General features: G+C 38.3%; 2 protein-coding genes across 8 annotated transcripts in view; one reads left to right on the top strand and one right to left on the bottom strand.

The window, feature by feature from the left end:
• Positions 1-448: 448 nt before the first annotated feature.
• ubiad1 (UbiA prenyltransferase domain containing 1) lies at positions 449-9,382 on the bottom strand. Of its 5 annotated transcripts, XM_012966607.3 has the most exons (4): positions 9,296-9,382; positions 9,151-9,219; positions 3,151-3,727; positions 449-1,015 (listed from the first exon to the last, which is right to left on the bottom strand). In XM_012966607.3, exons 2-4 carry the CDS (start codon positions 9,202-9,204, stop codon positions 534-536), a joined length of 1,113 nt encoding a protein of 370 aa, XP_012822061.1. In that variant the 5' UTR covers positions 9,205-9,219; positions 9,296-9,382; the 3' UTR covers positions 449-533.
• Positions 9,383-9,414: 32 nt separating this feature from the next.
• The window catches only part of mtor (mechanistic target of rapamycin kinase), a 156,248-nt gene continuing 146,499 nt past the window's right edge, over positions 9,415-19,163 (top strand). For 2 of the 3 annotated variants that reach the window (XM_031905511.1, XM_031905509.1), the window contains exons 1-4: positions 9,415-9,534; positions 11,303-11,408; positions 12,847-12,908; positions 18,146-18,310. In XM_031905511.1, coding sequence (XP_031761371.1) covers positions 18,176-18,310 — 135 coding nt within the window. In that variant the 5' untranslated portion in view covers positions 9,415-9,534; positions 11,303-11,408; positions 12,847-12,908; positions 18,146-18,175. The remainder of the gene's footprint in view (positions 9,535-11,302; positions 11,409-12,846; positions 12,909-18,145; positions 18,311-19,163) is intronic. The other variant, XM_031905510.1, reaches the window with a different exon arrangement.

Raw genomic sequence — 19,163 nt, 5'->3', positions numbered from 1 at the left:
GTAGTGTTTTTCTACTTTTTATACCTAAACCTGTGCCCCTCAGACATTATACTTACAGTGTCAGACTTACACCTCTTTTTTTACAGGTGCTGCAGTAACACTATTACTTGTCCAATACAAGCATTACTTGAGAAAATGCAGTTGTTAAAGGAAAAAAAGAAATGTAACTTCACAACCTAAGGTTAGAAGTTACAAAAAAAATATTTGTATACATAAATATTTTTTTACTGAATTAAGTAAAAACGAAAAGAAAAAAGAAAAGTAGAGATAAAACAGTAATAACCTAACACAAACATTGGAAACAGCCTCCCATTTTGAAGAAAAAGCTCTCGGACTTTTAACTGGGTTACCCCTTACAGTAACTGAATATTTTGATACCTTGGTAATTTTGCTTGGTGCTGACATAAAACACAAAATAAATAAAAAGTATGGTGACAGGACGACTGTAATACGTATTTTTATCATTTTATTATGTTAATTATATTTTACCATTTTAAATACTCTGCCATAAAAAGGTCTAAATATTTATATATTCATGGAAGAGAGCCAGCTGGGGCTAGAACAATCCCAAAGACATAAAAAAGTCCAACAAGCAGATTGAGTTTGGCTGTCCTCTGTGGAATTTTGTTAAAGTTCTGACTTCTGAATTGTCTTTCTAGAGAAAAAGCCAGTGGTATAGTAAGCAGTGGTAAGGCCATGCTTATTGTGTATCTTGTTGCAAGGATTGAAAATATGAGATATGGGAGGAAAACAAGCAAGTTATAAAGCATATATGAAAACATTGGGCCAACAAGAATTGCAAGGGTTACTATGCCAGCCTGTCGATCTGATTCCATGTCCCGAGTATTGTTACTATGCAGAATGGCTTCAGTGCTGAGGGCAAGGGGAACAGCATACAGTAAAGGAGTTACTGCAAGGTAACCAACTTGCACTGCATGAGCAAACATAACAGCCAATGGACCAAATGTGATAAGGATTACAAGATCTCCCAAAGCAACATACTTAAATCCTATTCCTGTAAAAATACAGAAAAAACAGAGTTAAATAAATTGCCATCTCTTTACAACAAATCCATATATTTTTACGCTGAACACTATTATGCTTTGGCAGTTTTAAAAATATATGACAGAAAAGAAAACTAAAATGGCAAAAGAACTTATGTTTAACAAAGAAGTAGGGCAGAAATGCTGTAAATTATATTATGACCACAGCACTTTAGCAGTTAAAGGAAAAGTAACACTAAATTTTTTTAAGTAAAAAATCTATTCTACCCTGCACACCATTTATTATTTTGAATGCTTTATTAGAAAATACCCGCTAAAACTTGGCTTCCGGTCATTTGAAATAAGGCGATACGGCGAAGGAAGGAGCAGCATCCACTTTGCAACGAACCTAGCCTGACTCTTGATCAAACGATCATCGCATAGCGGATGCTGCTCCTTCCTTCGCCGCATTGCCTTATTTTAAATGACCGGAAGCCACGTTTTAGAGTGTATTTTCTAATAAAGCATTCAAAATAATAAATGGTTTGCAGGATAGGGCAATTATTAGTGCAGGGTAGAATAGATTTTTTTTTTACTTAAAAAATGTTAGTGTTACTTTTACTTTAAAATATGTGCCTCTGAATATGGCCTCAATTGTTGCCCACCTTCTCTTTTGCAGATTCCCAGCACACAATCTGTGCTGCTGTGAGTTACCACAGTTTATGGACCAACTCACAATATACTGTATACAGTGGTTTTACAAAGTTTGTAAACCCTTTCAAATTCTTTATATTTTTATATGAATGTGACCTAAAAACATCATCTGACTTTCAAACAAGTCCTAAAACTAGATGAAGCAAACCTGGTGAAACAAAAATTACTATATTTGGTCATGTATTTATTGAAAAAAATGATTCAATAATATATCTGCGTGTGGCAAAAGTAACTGAATCCTTAGGATTATCATATAATTTGAAGGTGAAATCAAAGTCTGGTGTTTTCAGCAAAGCCCGATCTCACACACACACACACACATTTGTGGATGCATTTCATGGCTGGAACAAAGGAGGTGTCTGAAGACCTTGCTAATGCCCATAAAACCAGAAAAAGTTAGAAGATTTTCTCTAAAGAGCTTAGGCACCAATCAACAGTCAGACAGACTGTGTACAAATGGAGGAAATTCGAGATTATTGTTACCCTACCCAGAAGAGGTCGACAATGATCCTAAACAGAAAAGTTGTTCTACAAAAAGAATGGTTTAAGAAGAATAAAGTGACTGTTCTTAAATTGTTAAAGTCCTGACCTTAATCCAATTGAAATGTTGTGGAAAGACCTAAAGCAAGCGGTTCATGTGAGGAAACCCACCAACATCCAAGAGCTGAATCTGTTCTGTACACAGGAATGGGCTAAAATTCCTCCAAATTGATGTGCAGGACTGATCAACAGTTACCACAAACATTTAGTTGCAGTTATTGCTACACAAGGGAGTCACACCAAACACAGAGACTTTTGCCACATGTTATTGGATCATTTTTTTTTTCAATAAATACATGACCAAATATAATCGTTTTTGTTCCATTTGTTACACTATGTTTTTTTCATCTACTTTTAGTATGTTTGCAAATCAGATTATGTTTTAGGCCACATTCATATAAAAATATAGAAAATTTTCACCTCAGAATCAATTCTATTTTTATAACAACTTAATCAGCCCTATAGAATCAGCCTTTATGACAGGTGAACCTTATTTTTGCTTGATGATTTATGACAACCTTTAAATTTAGCTTTTCAACAGCTGCCTAGGGCACACTGAGCATGAGCAGTTTCACTGACACTCCTAACAAAATCCAAGATGGTGAGCACCTCTGAAGGCCTGAATCATTCATGTTATGCGTGTTATGGTCTGATTTCCATATTGGAGCCAGTAAGGAATTTTTCCACCTCTGAGGTAAATTACAGGCCCGAGAAGTGTTTTTTTTTTGCCATTCTCTGGATTAACTAGTAGTTAGACAGGTTGTATATACTGAACTTGACATATCTTGATATATCTTGTTTACAACCTAAGTTACTGTCACTAAGTAACCTACTGAACCATACTTGATACTGAAGCTGTCCCTAAAAATAAAATGTCATGTTATCTCTTTAATATTGTTTATGCCATACATACCTCCAGTATAAAGGAATGAACTAGACAGTCCTCCAAAATATATAAGAGCCAGGTGTTCTAGCTTCAACTTTGATATGAAGTACAGGCATGCAGCACACAAACAACCCAAAGTGTAAAGAAAAACACCAAACCGCACAACATCCTGTGGTTCAAGGATATGGTCTACCAAGGTTCGGTCATCACTTTTCTTGTGATCAATACCTTTGGAGAAGTCATAGTAAGTGTTTACTAGATTCCCAGCTCCGTGCACAGCCAGCACTGCCACAGCACAGACAACAAAAAGCAATAAATCCAGTGAGCCTTCAGAGCGATAGGCAATGGCAGTCCCCAATGCTACAGGTATAAGAGAGGCACTGAAGCTCCAGGGACGAAGTGCCAGAACATAAGTGGCACATTTTTGTTTGAAACTTGTAGCCTTTCGAAAAGTTTTATCTGTGAATGGAGGCACTATGCCATTAGACAATGAATGGGCCTCCCCAGTGAGTTTTGTCAGGTCCACTTCATCTAAGTTTTCAGTTTCAATATGAATATTATTCAGGCAGTCATCTGGCTTCATGATAACTTCCAGGGATTGCAACTGCAACACAAAATTACATAGCAAAGACAAAAGTTTATAGGAGTATTATATAAATAAGTATGATATATAGGATATGATCACAGAAATATGCATAAATCCTAGACAATCTTGTCCATAGAATTCAAAGTATAAAAAAAGTTTCATTATATATAAAACTTTGAAGAAAGGATTCATTTCCTAAGCAAACAATAAAATCCATCCTCTGGCTTGTATGAGGCACTGTGCTCACACACAGACCAAGACCAAAACTGAAAGCAATCACAGTCTGCTATTGTGAGTACAATGAAAACAAATTGCCCATCCACTGAAATGCCTATTGTAAAATGATCTGCTACATACAGTGGACTCTTTAGTAGACAGGTGATTTGTTTAAACAGTGCCTTTAAAGGGAACCTGTCACCCTAAGAAATCATTTCAAATGCTATGCTATTATGTAAGTCAAGCAAAATAAACTTTATATGCACTACACCTTTTTAAAATTGGTTTCTTCATTATTTTGGAAGGCACAATTAGAGAATACTGGTAGCTGCCATTTTGTAGAGGGAGGGAACTGCTATAGAGGGAAGTACTGCATCATCCCAAAATCTACTGTGTGCTTCAAAATGAGTGACCCGATGCACATCCCCATGCAGCAGCTACATAATTATAGACAGTGAGGAGGGAGGGGGATTGTGAGGAGGGCAGTGACATATATGTATGTAAATCTTTATTTAAAAAGTGCTACTTATATACGCAGTGCTGTACAGTAGAACTCATTCATATAAACAGGGGATAATAATTGATAAATACAAAGTATAACAATAAATACAAGACACACTTGCAATAAGTTAAGAGTCAAAGACACAAGAGGATGGAGGTCCCTGCCCCGTAGAGTTTGAAGTGTAGAATGTACAGAAAAAAGTGAAACTAATAGCTATATATCCACAAATTAGAAAATCACTTTAGTAACTTAATATTTATTCATGTAAAAAAAAAAAAAAAAAAAAAAAAAAAAAGGGGCTCAGGGGTGTTATTAAGAATCATAATCCGTACCGGATAAATTGATGAGGTCCGGGTGTATATATTCCGAACCTAGCACAGTGCAATAAACATCCAAAAGCCCAAAAATCAGCAAGTTAATTTGAATGCTCACCAGAGTCTGAAAGTGCTCAGGGCCCTGAACCCGTAGCTGAGGGAAGACAGTCCGTACATAACGCAAAGAGAACTCCAAACACTCCGGACAATGAAGTTGTTAAAAGCAGGTCTTTATTATTCCATCTAAAAACGCGACTAATGCGTTTCATGCGCACTTAATCAAAGGCATAAACACACAATGATAGGAGGGTTTAAATAGTGTTTCAAAGTGATTGACATACAAAAGGAGACAGCAACACGCCCACCCCCCAAAATTAAAGTAACGATCGGAAACAAGACCTTCAACAACCCAATATATAAAATATATACAAAGACAAAACTTCATAAAGCGATCAATAAAGATTAGATATATATCAAGTTAATTCATAACTCATAATACATATTATATTATACATAATAATTCATAATAAGCAGTGATTAAATAACATGATAATTCACTTAAAAAGATAGTACAGAACAAGTAAAGTGCTTGAGGCTAAACGTAACAACTAATAGTAAAAATAGAATTAAGACCACTAGGATGTTGTGTGCCAAGGACAAATATCCACTTGACCTCAGAGTGTAAAAGCCTTGCATACATGTCTGTGCGTGTTTCATCTGAAAGGATTCTATCTATTACCTGAACCTGTAAAAACGATACATCAGATCAGAAACAATGTATAAAGTGCCTGGCCACTGGACTGTTACTATCACTTGCAACAATATGCCTAATGTGTTTCCGCATTGTTACTTTAATTTTGGGGGGTGGGCGTGTTGCTGTCTCCTTTTGTATGTCAATCACTTTGAAACACTATTTAACCCCTCCTATCATTATGTGTTTATGCCTATGATTAAGTGCGCACACGCACAAAACGCGTTAGGTGCTCTGTTTTTAGATGGAATAATAAAGACCTGCTTTTAACGAAACTTCATTGTCTGGAGTGTTTGGAGTTCTCTTCTCTTTATGTACAGACTAATAGCTATGTCTCAGGCATAGAGGGAGAGAAGGCAAAATATGATGGACAGCTGAGATATTTACATGAGTTTAAAAAAAGGTATGGAAATTTTAATAAAAAAAGAATTTGTGTTTCATGTATACATATTTATATATATATAGGTCCACTTTAAGAACATGAAGAAATTGTTTCAAAATTGTGAAGAAAAAAAAACATGCATATTTCTTAAAGGAGAAGAAAAGGCTAAGTCACTGGGGGAAGCAAAAATGTTGGCACCCCCCAGTGACTTTAATTGCTTACCTTTTTACCTTTTACCCTAGACTGGTGCTCCTGTTAGAAGAAAACTGCACCAGTACCTGCAAGCAAGTGACTCTTTCTTCCTTCCTTTTGTCTTCATACACTTGCACAGTAGAGGGAAAAGCCGAACTTTAATAAAAAAGTTGGCTTTATCACTCTACTGTGCATATGCAGGCCCCAGGATTCAGAAGACAGAAGGAAGAGGTTTTCTCCTAACAGGAGCACCAGCCTGGGGTTAAAGGTAAGCGATTAAAGTCACTGGGGGGGAGGGGATACCTAACATTTGGCACCCCCCAGTGATTTTTACCTTTCCTTCTCCTTTAATTAAAATAACAGGAGCAATATATTCAGAATAAGCCCTATTTGCACAAATGTTTAAAAATTGCACCAGAAACTGGCAAACACGTGTAAAAATAAGTACAATGCTATTTGGCTGATATTATTACATTCTACCATGTTAAAAAAAAAACAAGGAAAGGCTGCAATGAAGAAGGGACTATTCTGTAAACTGGTGACTCCTTTGCTGCCAGTTAGTATGTAGCTGAGGGCAGTGGAAGATAACAGCTGGGAAAAAGTTGGAAAATGGTAGCACTATATTTTACAGATCAGGAACAGATAAAGAGTCAAGTGCCACAAGAGCAATCATGTACAAAGCTTACGCAGAAAATGTAGTACAAATAGTCAGCTTTGGCAATGATTGGGAGTTGGAATTGGTCTTTTGAACCCCAAAAGAATGCCAACATTTGTGTCACAATGTTTGCTGACATCAAAACACAGCCCGGTGCAACAATCAACATGCTGACATCGCAACGCAATGCAATGCTTCATAACGCAAGGTAGCGTCACTACCAGGAAACCTCTATTAAAAGAATTAACTAAACAGGTTAGATGGGCGTCACTAACTAAAACCCAAGAACTATCTACCCTCCATTGGATATTACCTCTGACTTTGGGGAGTCCACAATTTCCTAGACCTAAAATTCCTGAAACTCCTCAACAAAAATAGATGAAGTAAAGTCAAAGAAAAAGGCAGTCTTGACCACATCATTCAACAAGGAGAGATGAAAGGAGCTGGAGATTGTCACACGGTGAGGTAAGTCTCATTTGACACCCACAGGGTTAACAGCTTCTTTGAAGTGACCAATAAAACAAGGTGAGACCACACATACAGAAAACTGGAGGAAAAACCCAAGGATTAGGTTATTATGGACAAACTCAGCCCAAGGGAGGAGCATGGACCAGTTATCAGTTTAAATCCAATCCAGAGCATGATTAGTTGTCTATGAAGATTTTCATTCATCCAGGTCATGGTATATCTAGTATAAATAAATTTAAAGCAACCGGACTTGTTAAGTAATCATTGAAGACGTTTCACTACTCATCCGAGCAGCTTCTTCAGTTCAACTGACTGGTATGGGAAGTCCTCAGCATATATACTCTTCCACTAATCCAATCACAATGGCACTTTTTAACTCTTCAGAAAGGTGACATCTGAAACTCACAGAGGTGTGAATGCTGTGGAGTTACTTTGAAAGGATTACCAAAGTATCATGCAACTCTTCAAAGCAGGTGTTACTTGTTAGAGTTGCATGAATGGATGTGTGAAGAGTTCTGAAACTGCCGGGATACAGATGTTAGAACAGCATTGTATGTAGCAGACAGATGGTGTTGAAGTCCCCCGCCTCTGTTTAGGGATGGTTTCTCCACTTTGACATGAATGGCCTCTTTTTACAAAGTGCCATTGTGATTGGATTAGTGGAAGAGTATATATTCTGAGGACTTCCCATAACAGTCAGTTGAACTGAAGAAGCTACTCGGATGAGTAGTGAAACGTCTTCAATGATTACTTAACAAGTCCAGTTGCTTTAAATTTATTTATACTAGATATAGCATGATTAGTTGTTATTCTGCCCACTGCTTTGAAAAAAGGCAAGAAGAGGAAATATGTTTCCAGATTCCACAATCTGAGACAATAGAGGAAGGAAACCCATGACCGACACCAGCAAAGGAAATCTTGATCTGGTTTGGGTCCCATTTCAGAATAAGAGATATAAACTAAAAGGGAAAAATAATGCAAATATATTGATCTTTTCAGGCAGATGCATGCATCTAAGATTAAAGAAAAGCTTGAGGCATCAATTATGTAAATAATTTCCAAACCTGCTTGCTCCATTTAGGAGATTTCATCTATTAACAAACAAGGAAGCCAGAAAGAGGGGGTGAAATTAGTACAGATCTTCAAATGAGAGATTCAAAAATGATACATTTTCAAGTTGAAGGAAGGATGGTGAGAAAGTGGCACATGCAAGCAACTCTGTTGAGTGGCTGCTAACAGCCTAGGGCTTCAGCAAAGATCCCAAAAAAATCAATAAACATGAGAGACTATCCTGCCTAAAGATGTGCAGCACAGGTAATCTTGTAACAGAAATGTTTCTCTTCTGCTCAGTGGGGCAGGACCGCATTTCTCTACTGTGCTGCCTAAGTACAGAAAAAGGTATGGAGGAGCAACTATCATGTAGAAAACTGGTAATAAAAGTAAAATAACTTATTTTTTACCAGTACAGTTAATCCATAAAAACTGTCCAGTTAGCCTACCAATCTAAAATTAATAATACATAGCTTCACATAAACCATCTTCTAAATATAGTTGGCAGACTGGCATACATAAAAAGGATTAGATTAGATTTAGTAGTAGCTTGTTAGAACGTCCTCTTAGCAAATTTTAAAGGTCAACTTCCCCCCCAAGAGAGTACCATAACACTAAAACAGATTTCCAAATGGACATATTAATAGATATACCGAAGTACATTGAAGTGTTAATAATGCTAGTGCCTACACCTGCACAACAAGGATGAAAGAATATAATTTAGCCCTAAAGTATCCCTTTGTACTAATGCAAGATAATTGGTCCAACCTTACCAATACCCCAGACACCTCCGATGTAGTAAATAACACCTCTCAGCCACTAATTCCGTCCTTTGGCACAGCAAGCTGCATTAGTGCTCCATTGTGGGACGAATGTGCGATAATGAAGGATAGTGTCTCAGAATGTTTTACCTCACTTCCTTCTATCGGAGATCTTGCGTTCCAAACCACAACTTCATTAAACATGGCCGTGCGTTCCAGCTGTAATTACACGTAATAAGTCGGCTAAAGGGGAATAAGGAGGGTACTGTGATTAGTTCGTTTACCTTTCTCTTACCTGTAAGTTTGAGGCATATTTGACTACTCAACTCAGTGCGGTTGTTTATTCCATTTTGGGTGGAGTTCCCAAATGGAACGCAAATCCGCGCTAGAAGGAAATGAGGTAAACGCCCTGGGACGATTTTCCCTTGTATTTCCCGTTCGGTCCGCGCTGCAGACCTGGTGCCGTATGTTGTGCAAAGGACGAAATAGCGGCTGAGAGATAGTATTTGTAACAGCGGCGTGTTCGGGGTAGTGGTAAGAAGGGACTTTGCTCGCTAATTATCCAGCCGTAGCTCCGAGTAATTAATAACCAGGGCTCAGAATATTTTCTGGAAACTAGTAGACTGCTGTGCTTGACTGCAGGTGTGAATCCTAACTATTGACCCATCACAGTGGTACAATTACGTTCATTTGCAACTGTTTGTGAGGGTAGTGTTAAGTTTTACCTTAAGGTTTAAGTGAAGGTATAAACCTTCATTTTTTTACCTTAGCTGTTTTATTTTTGTTTTGGCAGTGTCACCATCGTGTGCATGAGAGTTACTAAGTTGATTTAAAAGAGAGATAACAAACCAGGTTCAGCGCCACAAAATGACCCCTATGCATACATACCTATACATAAACACTGTTGCTCAGTAGATGTCACTGATGCCTTGAAGTTCTGGGGTCCTGAGTTTGATATTTGCCAGGACAAGGAATTTCCCTATTGACCTGCTAGGCAGGTTGAACTCCGTATAGGGATCTTAAATTGTAGGCTCATCTGGGGCTGGAACCAATGCAACTTATTTGTATTCCTTGTACAGCACTTTGGAATATGTCTGTGCTATAGAAATTATAGGTAATAAAGAAATACACATTCACACATTCATGTTCAAAGCAAACAAGATGCTTTTTACAGAAGTTACTTTAATGACCTCAATTGAGTCTTCCAATCACAACAGTGCACCTGGCAGGGAATTTTGTAGTCTCACTGTGAAGAATAATTTGCACAACTTCTATTCAAAGTTCAGTTCAAGTTAAAAATTGTGGCTTCTCGTTCATTTTTATGAAAATAAAGATCAACACTATCCTCCGGTACTTCACTAACAACACTGGTCCAATTAGAAAATGTTCCATTTACCACAGCTCTTTGCAATCTCAGCCAGTTCCCTCTCTAATTACAGATATTATGTTGGAGACATTATACCTTAACCCTCAGAATGAATGCTTATATATATATATATATATATATATATATATATATATATATAACAGGAGGAAGAGTGAAAGCAGAAGACAGAACTCTGTTCATTAATTGACTGATGTGAGCTAACATGCATGTGTGCCTTGGTTTGTTTGTGTGTACCATGAATCGTATGATCCCAGGAGACAGCCCAAAGTTTATGTGGATACTTTGGGCTACGTAGCAATGTGTATGCCTTTCCACCTGTTCACATTATTGCCGGTGGTAAGGCATTTCGAGAAGACTATTCGCCCGCGGTAGCGAAGATTTATCGCAGTCAACATTAACATGCATAAAAGTATGCTGGCACAAAGTATTTATTACTGTGATTTGAAAGTATTCTAGAATCTTGTCCCTTACTACCCCCCAAAAGCTTTCTTACCACAGATCAAGCTAGCAATAGCTCCAGAGTTCTGTGGCTAAGTGTGTGATCACTTTTTGAATAATGGCACCGCAATTTGCCAGCCTCTTGGCAACATGCCAGATCTTCCCATTCTTATTTTCTTTACCTTTTTCTCTTTACTCAATCCTTGTCTCTCTTGCTTCTTTTTTGTTTATCAAACCCATGCCTAATTATCCCTCATTTTCTATTCCCTGTTATACTTTCCCTGTTTTCCCACCCTCTTTCCTGCCTTGCTCCAAGCTGCTTTCCTCCTTCTGTCAACCGCTATCCTCTATTTTTAGCACTTTTCCATCCCCCTACTAAGCTTCATCCCCTTTTTCTATTCTATTTTACTTTTCTCTCTTCCACCATTACTTATGTGCTTTCCGCTTAGCTTTGCTTTCTGTTTCAATGCACCTTAGGTTTCAAGACAGGGAAACTTTGGGAGCAGAGGAAGAGTGTACTTCGCACCCAACCTGAACCCTGAGTGTTCACCCATATTTTAACACTAACTCATCGGACTTAATGGTAAACCCACACATAATTACTCCTATTGTTTGTTCAGTGGAAGCCCTTTATGGCTGGCTTTTCTAAGTGAGTTTGGAAGGCCAGATTGCAAATTTGTGCCAATTTTATTATTAAAACTGTTGCTAAATGACTGATGCACTAGTGTGTCATATCTGTAAACATTTTACAGAAGCAGGTGTCATGGCAAATTTTAAAACTCAGTGTAGCTTGAATGCAATAAAAATTCAGAAAACCCCTGCCTTAGGCCTACTTAAGCTAACATTTTGGTTCCAAGGTCTACTTGTCACTGTTGTTACCTGTAACAAGCAGTAGCAGTGACAGGTGAAGAGTGGTGTTTTGCCCACCATTGTTCTCCATCTGAGAGCACCAGCCAAAATAAAAATCTTTGTTACCTTGTCTGTTACCCTGAAGACAGGCAGACAGGCAAGTAGAGCTGTATGTCTCTCTTTGGAGATAATTGACTAGATCATTTGAGTTGCAGAAGCAGGTGTCTTGACTAGATCATTTGAGTAAATTGTGCTGTCTTAGGCTGATGCCACACGTGGCGTTTTTACGCTGCGTTTTTCAGCCTAGTACTGGTGACGTAAGCAAATCCCGTTTCCATGGTGCTAATAGTGCGAAATAGTAAAAAACGCTGCGTATTTCAGCTAGGTCTGGCAGCTGCCTTTGTGTATACATAGGAATAGTTTGCTTTGCAAATACTGGCGTATTTCAGCCAACGCTTGAAAAATCCGTGCTAAGGCGTTTTCTAGCGTATTTACGCTTTGTGTGGTTTGCCTAGAGTCTTTTCAAGTTATTTCTATGGATGATGATATCGGCCGTTCTTCAGCCGCTTAGAGAATTAGAAAATACGCAGCGTAAAAACGCCACGTGTGGCATCAGCCTTAAATAGTGATAAACAGAGAAACATGATTCTATTGATTTAATGGAAAAGCACATGAACTAGTAGTTTGGCCAGTGTACGCTTATGCATTTTTCTTTTGAGAATCTCCTTTAAAGCATATGCATGATTCTATTAATTTAATGGAAAATCACCTGAACTAGTATTGTCTATTTATTTGTATTTAAAGCATAGGGCCAGTGCATTGCTTTAGAGTAAATGCACCTAATATTACTCTATAGAATAGCAATATGAATTAATGTAAAACAATCCACCAAAGGATACATTATGCAGTCATAGGGTGACATCCCACAACCCCCTTGGAAGCAGCTATTGAACTTTACTAGTCATTGATTGAAAGGTCAAAGAGAGATATATTTGTCCAGAATTACTCCTGTCTTTTTTATGAAATTAGTTGTGTATTAGCACCAACCTGTAGAAGAGACATTGGAGTAGGAATATATATATATATATATATATATATATATATATATATATTATGTCAGTTGTTGTTCTGACTAATAGTTTTTATGACTGAACAATTGTTTGTATCCCCAGCATCAAATTGCAAGGCCACCTGTAAGATGAATTTGTCACCAGATCATTGGATATTCTTTCTGGTAATGATTAGATTATTCTGCATTTTGTTGTTTTTGTAGCGCATATGTATGTGTTTTATGTGTATTTGTGAATGTATGTGTGTTTTATACACACTGATTTATTCTTTGTATATTACAGTAATGCAAATATACTTATTTGTATGAAAACTTACAGTGAACTTTCCATACTAATGATATTGTATCAGTAGGACTAAAGTCAAATATTTTTCTTTTGACTACATGGTGTTTAAGAGGAATAGGGTCCAAAATAATTTGCCCTTGATTTTTATCAGTTTTATGTTGTTGCATATAGTGACATCAATGATAGTACACAGACATTTTTCTAGTTTGCACCAAAACATATTTTTGATATTTTAACATTAGAAATGAATACTTACACATATTTAATATTTATATCTATGTATTTGCTGTATCAGCGAAAGAACCTGTAAACCAAAGAAACAAGGCAAAACCCCAATATAGCCTGCTAATGCCCTGTGTGCAGTAACTTACACGAAAGCCATCTGCCTGCGGCTTTGTGCCTTAATGTGATCATGAAAGGTCTCTGTATATTTAATAGCTGTCTAGTTTCATTAGATGTATACTTGGAGGTAACCTATGCATGGAGGAGCACCCCTTGCCACTTACTTTCATTTCATTTGTGGCAATTTGTCTACTATCCCAGCTACAGGCAACCTTGAAAACCAGTTTTTTTTTGGCACATCTACCAAGTCCATGGGTATATCCAATAGAAAGGAGCCCATAAGGGTGCAGCTCATGTAATGCATACATTTTTGGCCTTTCTGTGGCAACCAGCTGCAGTACATGTATAGCTTAATTTTAGTCAGTAGGGATTGAGTTATGCCTATACAAATTTAGATCAACTGCACCCTCTATCTTCGCTGTCCAGATACCCACTCTAAGCAGTACTTGTGGAAAAATGCCTTGTGGATATCCATTCTTGGGCTTTTTCTTAATTACTGCCCAGTTTTCAAAATACGTACCACCATTTATAGCTTGGTTCCAGACACAGTTCCTAGAGGGCAATTGCATTTTTGGGTCTGGCAGACTTTAACCCTTATATCTTTTAAACATATCATTTAGTAGCAAACTTATGGGTAAACTTAATCTCTTTTTACACTGGTTTATAAAGAAAATAAATTGCTATAAAGACAATTGCAGATGAGGAGTTTTGTTGCTCATAGTAAATCTTTGCTATGCCATTACAATTTTTCTGGAAATGCCTTCCCTTTTAGAAAGCTTCAGATCACTGGAAGTATATTACATTATTTGTGGTTATAGACTTAATCACGGGAAAATGCCTGCCTTTGCATTTTCCTGCAGCGATTTGAAGCTTTCTGGATGGGAAGGCATGTCTGGGAAATTTGTAGCAAAGATTTACTGCTGGCAACAAATCACTTGTCTGCCATTGCCCTTAGCTTAAATATTTAAACTGAACTAACCATTTCAGCTGTTATAACATTGTCAAAATACATTAAGGCACCTTTCTTGATTCCCAGTAGCAGCTGTGTAAGATAGCTTATGTAGTATAAGGGCTCTGGCACATGAGGGAGATTAGTCGCCCGTGAACAATCTCCCTTTTTGCGGGCGACTAATCTCCCTGATATGACATCCCACCGTCGAAAAAGTAAATCGCCGGTGGGATGGCATACGCGGTGGCGCGATTTGCGGAAATTGCCAAAGTTGCCTCTCGAGGCAACCTCGGCGATCACGCCGCCGCATATGCCATCCCACCGGCGATTTACATTTTCGCTGGTGGGATGTCATATCGGGGAGATTAGTCGCCCGCAACAAGGGAGATTTGTCGCGGGCGACTAATCTCCCCGTGTACCAGAGCCCTAAGATAAAGAATAAAAAGATAATCGCTTAATTAGAAAACACTTTTTTTCCCACTGTTTGATTCAACTCAAAATACCAATCAGGAGTTCATTAATTGATTAATTGATTAAGTGATTAGTGCTAAATAAATAAGAAAAGTGCAATTATTTGAAGGTGCTAGCTTTTTTAATACTGTCACTTAAAAAAGACTTTTTTTAAAAAAACAATTCAATTCAGCAAAGTGCATGTGCTATAGTTTTTGTATTCTTAGAGTTTCTCTTCAGAACCATCAATTGGTGACTGAATAAATTCGATAAAAAAGTGCCAATTTTTTATAATCTCACTTAAAAAGACCTTTAAAAATCATCCAATCAAATGCATATTCTGTTTCAGTTATATTCCTTCAAAACCATTAATTAGAAAAAGTGCTAGTACCACTAATTCAAATATCACCATATATATAATTTTCTTATTAAAAGATCAAATATGAACTAGAAAGGGAAGTTTGAGAACAAACTTCATGTTGGGTTGAAAAACATGACGTCACTGAATGGGCTCTGCTCACTTTCTCTGACCTTGGACCATTTTTATATAGTAAAAACCACTGTGCAAAGTTTGGGGACCCTGGTTTTAATAGTGTCTGAATGGCGGCAACTTAAATTTCCCCTCTGAAAGTCAACGAGTGACATTTGATTGGCGGTTGGCTCCACCCCCTTTTTCTAATCTGGAAATGCAGTTACCCAGTGACTAACTCTGCAAAGTTTAGGGACCCTAGGATTAATAGTTAAAGAACGGCAGCATTTTAAATTTAAACCAATAAAATTCAATGGATGAAATCTGATTGGCTGTTAGTGGCCCAGCCCACTTTTCCTATTTTTGAATTTTGTTGTTGGCCCCGCCCACTTTTCTAAACTTGGAACATAGTCACCCATGGACAAACTGTGCAGAGTTTCAAAATTTTCTAACCTGGCCGATCGAGATCTGGCCGATTTCAGGCCAGATATCGGTCGGGCAGGCCCATCGGTAGTGCCCATACACGGGCTGATTAGCTGCCGCATTGCTCTAAGGGACAGATATCGGCAGCTAGAATCGGCCCATGTATGGGGACCTTTATGGTGCATTTGGCCTTTCCACCAGCCACTCCTGTTGTTGCCAGTGAAAACGCATTTTCAAACATGTGGTAGCAGCATTCTATCACGGGTGACTAACTCGCCCTTTGGGTCCTTAACCTTATCTAAGTTCTGTGCCATCACTTCCCTGCTGGCCTAAAGGTCCCCATACACGGGCCGACTATAGCTGCCGATATCGGTCCCTTGGACCGATTCGGCAGCTAATCGGCCCATGTATGGGCAGCACAGAGCAGCCTAGCTGACCGATATCTGGCCTGAAATTGGCCAGATCTCGATCGGCCAGGTTAGAAAATCCAGTCAGATCGGGGACCGCATCGGCTCGTTGATGCGGTCCCCGAACCGACTGCCCCATAACCACAAATGTAATCCGATCGTTTGGCCCCAGGGCCAAACGATCAGATTATTTTTTTTTTAAGTTTCTTGCTACCCGATATCGCCCACCCGTAGGTGGGGATATCGGGGAAGATCCGCTCGCTTGGCGACATCGCCAAGCGAGCGGATCTTATAGTGTATGGGCACCTTAAGCAATTATTAAAATCACATCCATATTATGCTTAGTCTCTGTATTTTAAAACTCTGGTTAACAGGTAAGGCTAGTATTATTTGCAAGGGGGAATAGTAACATAGTAACATAGTAAGTTGGGTTGAAAAAAGACATACGTCCATCAAGTTCAACCATAATGCCTATACCTAACCTACCTAACTACAAGTTGATCCAGAGGAAGGCAAAAAACCCCATCTGAAACCTCTCTAATTTGCCTCAGAGGGGAAAAAATTCCTTCCTGACTCCAAGATGGCAATCGGACCAGTCCCTGGATCAACTTGTACTAAGAGCTATCTCCCATAACCGTGTATTCCCTCACTTGCTAAGAATCCATCCAGCCCCTTCTTAAAGCTATATAATGTATCAGCCAGTACGACTGATTCGGGGAGGGAATTCCACAACTTCACAGCTCTCACTGTAAAAAATCCTTTCCAAATATTTAAATTGAACCTCCCTTCTTCTAAACGGAGTGGGTGCCCTCGTGTCCGTTGGAAGGACCTACTGGTAAATAAAACATTAGAGAGGTTATTATATGATCCCCTTATATATTTATACATAGTTATCATGTCACCTCTTAAGCGCCTCTTCTCCAGTGTAAACAGACCCAACTTGGCCAGTCTTTCTTCATAACTGAGACTTTCCATACCCTTTACCAGCTTAGTTGCCCTTCTCTGGACCCTCTCTAACTCAATAATGTCCCGTTTGAGCACTGGAGACCAAAACTGAACAGCATATTCTAGATGGGGCCTTACCAGTGCTCTGTAAAGGGGAAGAATAACCCCCTCCTCCCGTGAATCTATACCCCTTTTAATACAGCTCAAAACCTTGTTTGCCCTTGCAGCTGCTGCCTGGCATTGCTTGCTACAGCCAAGTTTATTATCTACAAGGACTCCAAGGTCCTTCTCCATTATGGATTTGCCTAGTGCAGTCCCATTAAGGGTATACGGGGCTTGCATATTTTTACATCCCAGGTGCATGACCTTACATTTACCACATTAAATCTCATCTGCCACTTAGCTGCCCAGATTGCCAGTTGGTCAAGATCCTGCTGCAGGGATGTCACATCCTGGATAGAATTGACTGGTCTGCAGAGTTTTGTGTCATCTGCAAACACTGATACATTACTCATAATACCCTCCCCTAAGTCATTTATGAACAAATTAAACAAAAGTGGACCCAGTACAGAACCCTGAGGGACCCCACTGAGAACCTTACTCCAAGTAGAGAATGTGCCATTAACAACCACCCTCTGTACCCGATCCTGTAGCCAGTTTTCTATCCATGTGCAAACGACTTCACTAAGACCAATAGACCTTAGCTTAGAAAGCAGTCGTTTGTGGGGAACGGTATCAAATGCTTTGGCAAAATCCAAATAGATTATATCTACTGCATCCCCACTGTCCAGCTTCTTACTTACCTCATCATAAAAAGCAATTAAATTGGTCTGACATGACCAATCTCACATAGTGAGATAAAGGTTTAACTAATCATTATTTAGTAAATACATCCTGTTCTATAACAATGTTCAACAAGGCACTTACCTGCAGCCTAGGTTATTAGGCTATTTTCTCAACTTATTTTCTTATCCAGTTCTAAAACAGTCAGCACTATTTCAATACAGAAAATCAAATAAAATGTGCATTCTAAAGCTAGTTAATTCAAGATTATTAGGACATTTTACATAAATAATTAAGGATCTCAATACACTTTCGTTACTCTTTAACGTTTTATTTTAACTTCTGCAGTCTCTCTAGAATCTGCTAATCCTGTTACCAATGAACCCAGCCAACATGTCTGGGATAATGACAATGTTGCAGCAGTTTGCCAATGGCTTGAGGAGCAGGAATGAAGAAACTCGCATCAAGGCAGCCAAGGATCTTCAGCATTATGTCACCACTGAACTTAGAGAAGTGAGTTATTTGGTAGCTAATCTGCTTTTGAAATAATGCACAGCTATTATAGTAATGAGAACAACATGTGTTACTCGATTTGTGGTTTATATGCCTTCAACAGCTTTTCAAATACAGAAGCAGGGTGTGAAATCACTTTAGTTACAGACAGCTTTCCAATTGGTTCTGCCAGGTTTACATTTTTATTTTGCTGGGAAATATTGTTCATATCCAAAATTAAAATGTGTTATTATTGGAGTGTGAAATGATTCAAGTAAGGTACATCAATCAAAATCTTTTAATAATGCCTGAAAAGTAAAATTAGGAAATTGTGTGTGTTCCTAATGTAATAAGGTGTTTTTTCCCCCACAGAAACCACTGTGTGACATTTTAGTAATGATACTCTAAGGGCAACAACCCTTGTTGTAGGGCAACATCCACAAATTCCCTGAAATTCCTTGTGTGACTTAAGTTTCTCTAGTTTAAATGGACACCACCACCCCACACACAGTTTAAGCTCACTGCGACCACCAGCTGCCATGTATGGGGTCATCCAAGTGTAGAGAGTAGTGTACATGTGGAAGTGATATTCCTCTAGCCATGTATAGCAACAGCTTAAAGGATCAGTTTAGTGTAAAAATGAAACTAGGTAAATTGGCTGTGTTGAATAACAAATATTTTCAATGTAATCATTTAGCCAAAAATGTAATCTATAAAAGCTGAAGTTAGCAGATGTCTAACATAATAGCCAGAACTTAACTTCCTCCTTTGCAGCTCTCTAACCTGTTTAAAGTCAGTCACCAATCGGTGACGTGAAGGGGACCATATAGCACCACTCTTCACTTATTCTTGAAAAGGTGAACTTTTAGCAAAG

Source organism: Xenopus tropicalis, chromosome 7, assembly GCF_000004195.4.
Source record: "Xenopus tropicalis strain Nigerian chromosome 7, UCB_Xtro_10.0, whole genome shotgun sequence".
Lineage (NCBI taxonomy): Eukaryota > Metazoa > Chordata > Amphibia > Anura > Pipidae > Xenopus > Xenopus tropicalis.
This window is presented reverse-complemented; position numbering and strand designations above follow the sequence as displayed.

What these genes read in the sequence shown, in the direction of transcription:
- ubiad1 (XM_012966607.3), bottom strand. Translation starts at nt 9,204, where the DNA reads ATGTTTAATGAAGTTGTGGTTTGGAACGCAAGATCTCCGATAGAAGGA. An exon ending in CTCCGATAGAAGGAAGTGAG is followed by an intron (nt 3,728 to 9,150) that starts GTAAAACATTCT and finishes TTTGTGTTGCAG; the next exon opens with TTGCAATCCCTGGAAGTTAT. An exon ending in TTCATTCCTTTATACTGGAG is followed by an intron (nt 1,016 to 3,150) that starts GTATGTATGGCA and finishes GTATTTTTACAG; the next exon opens with GAATAGGATTTAAGTATGTT.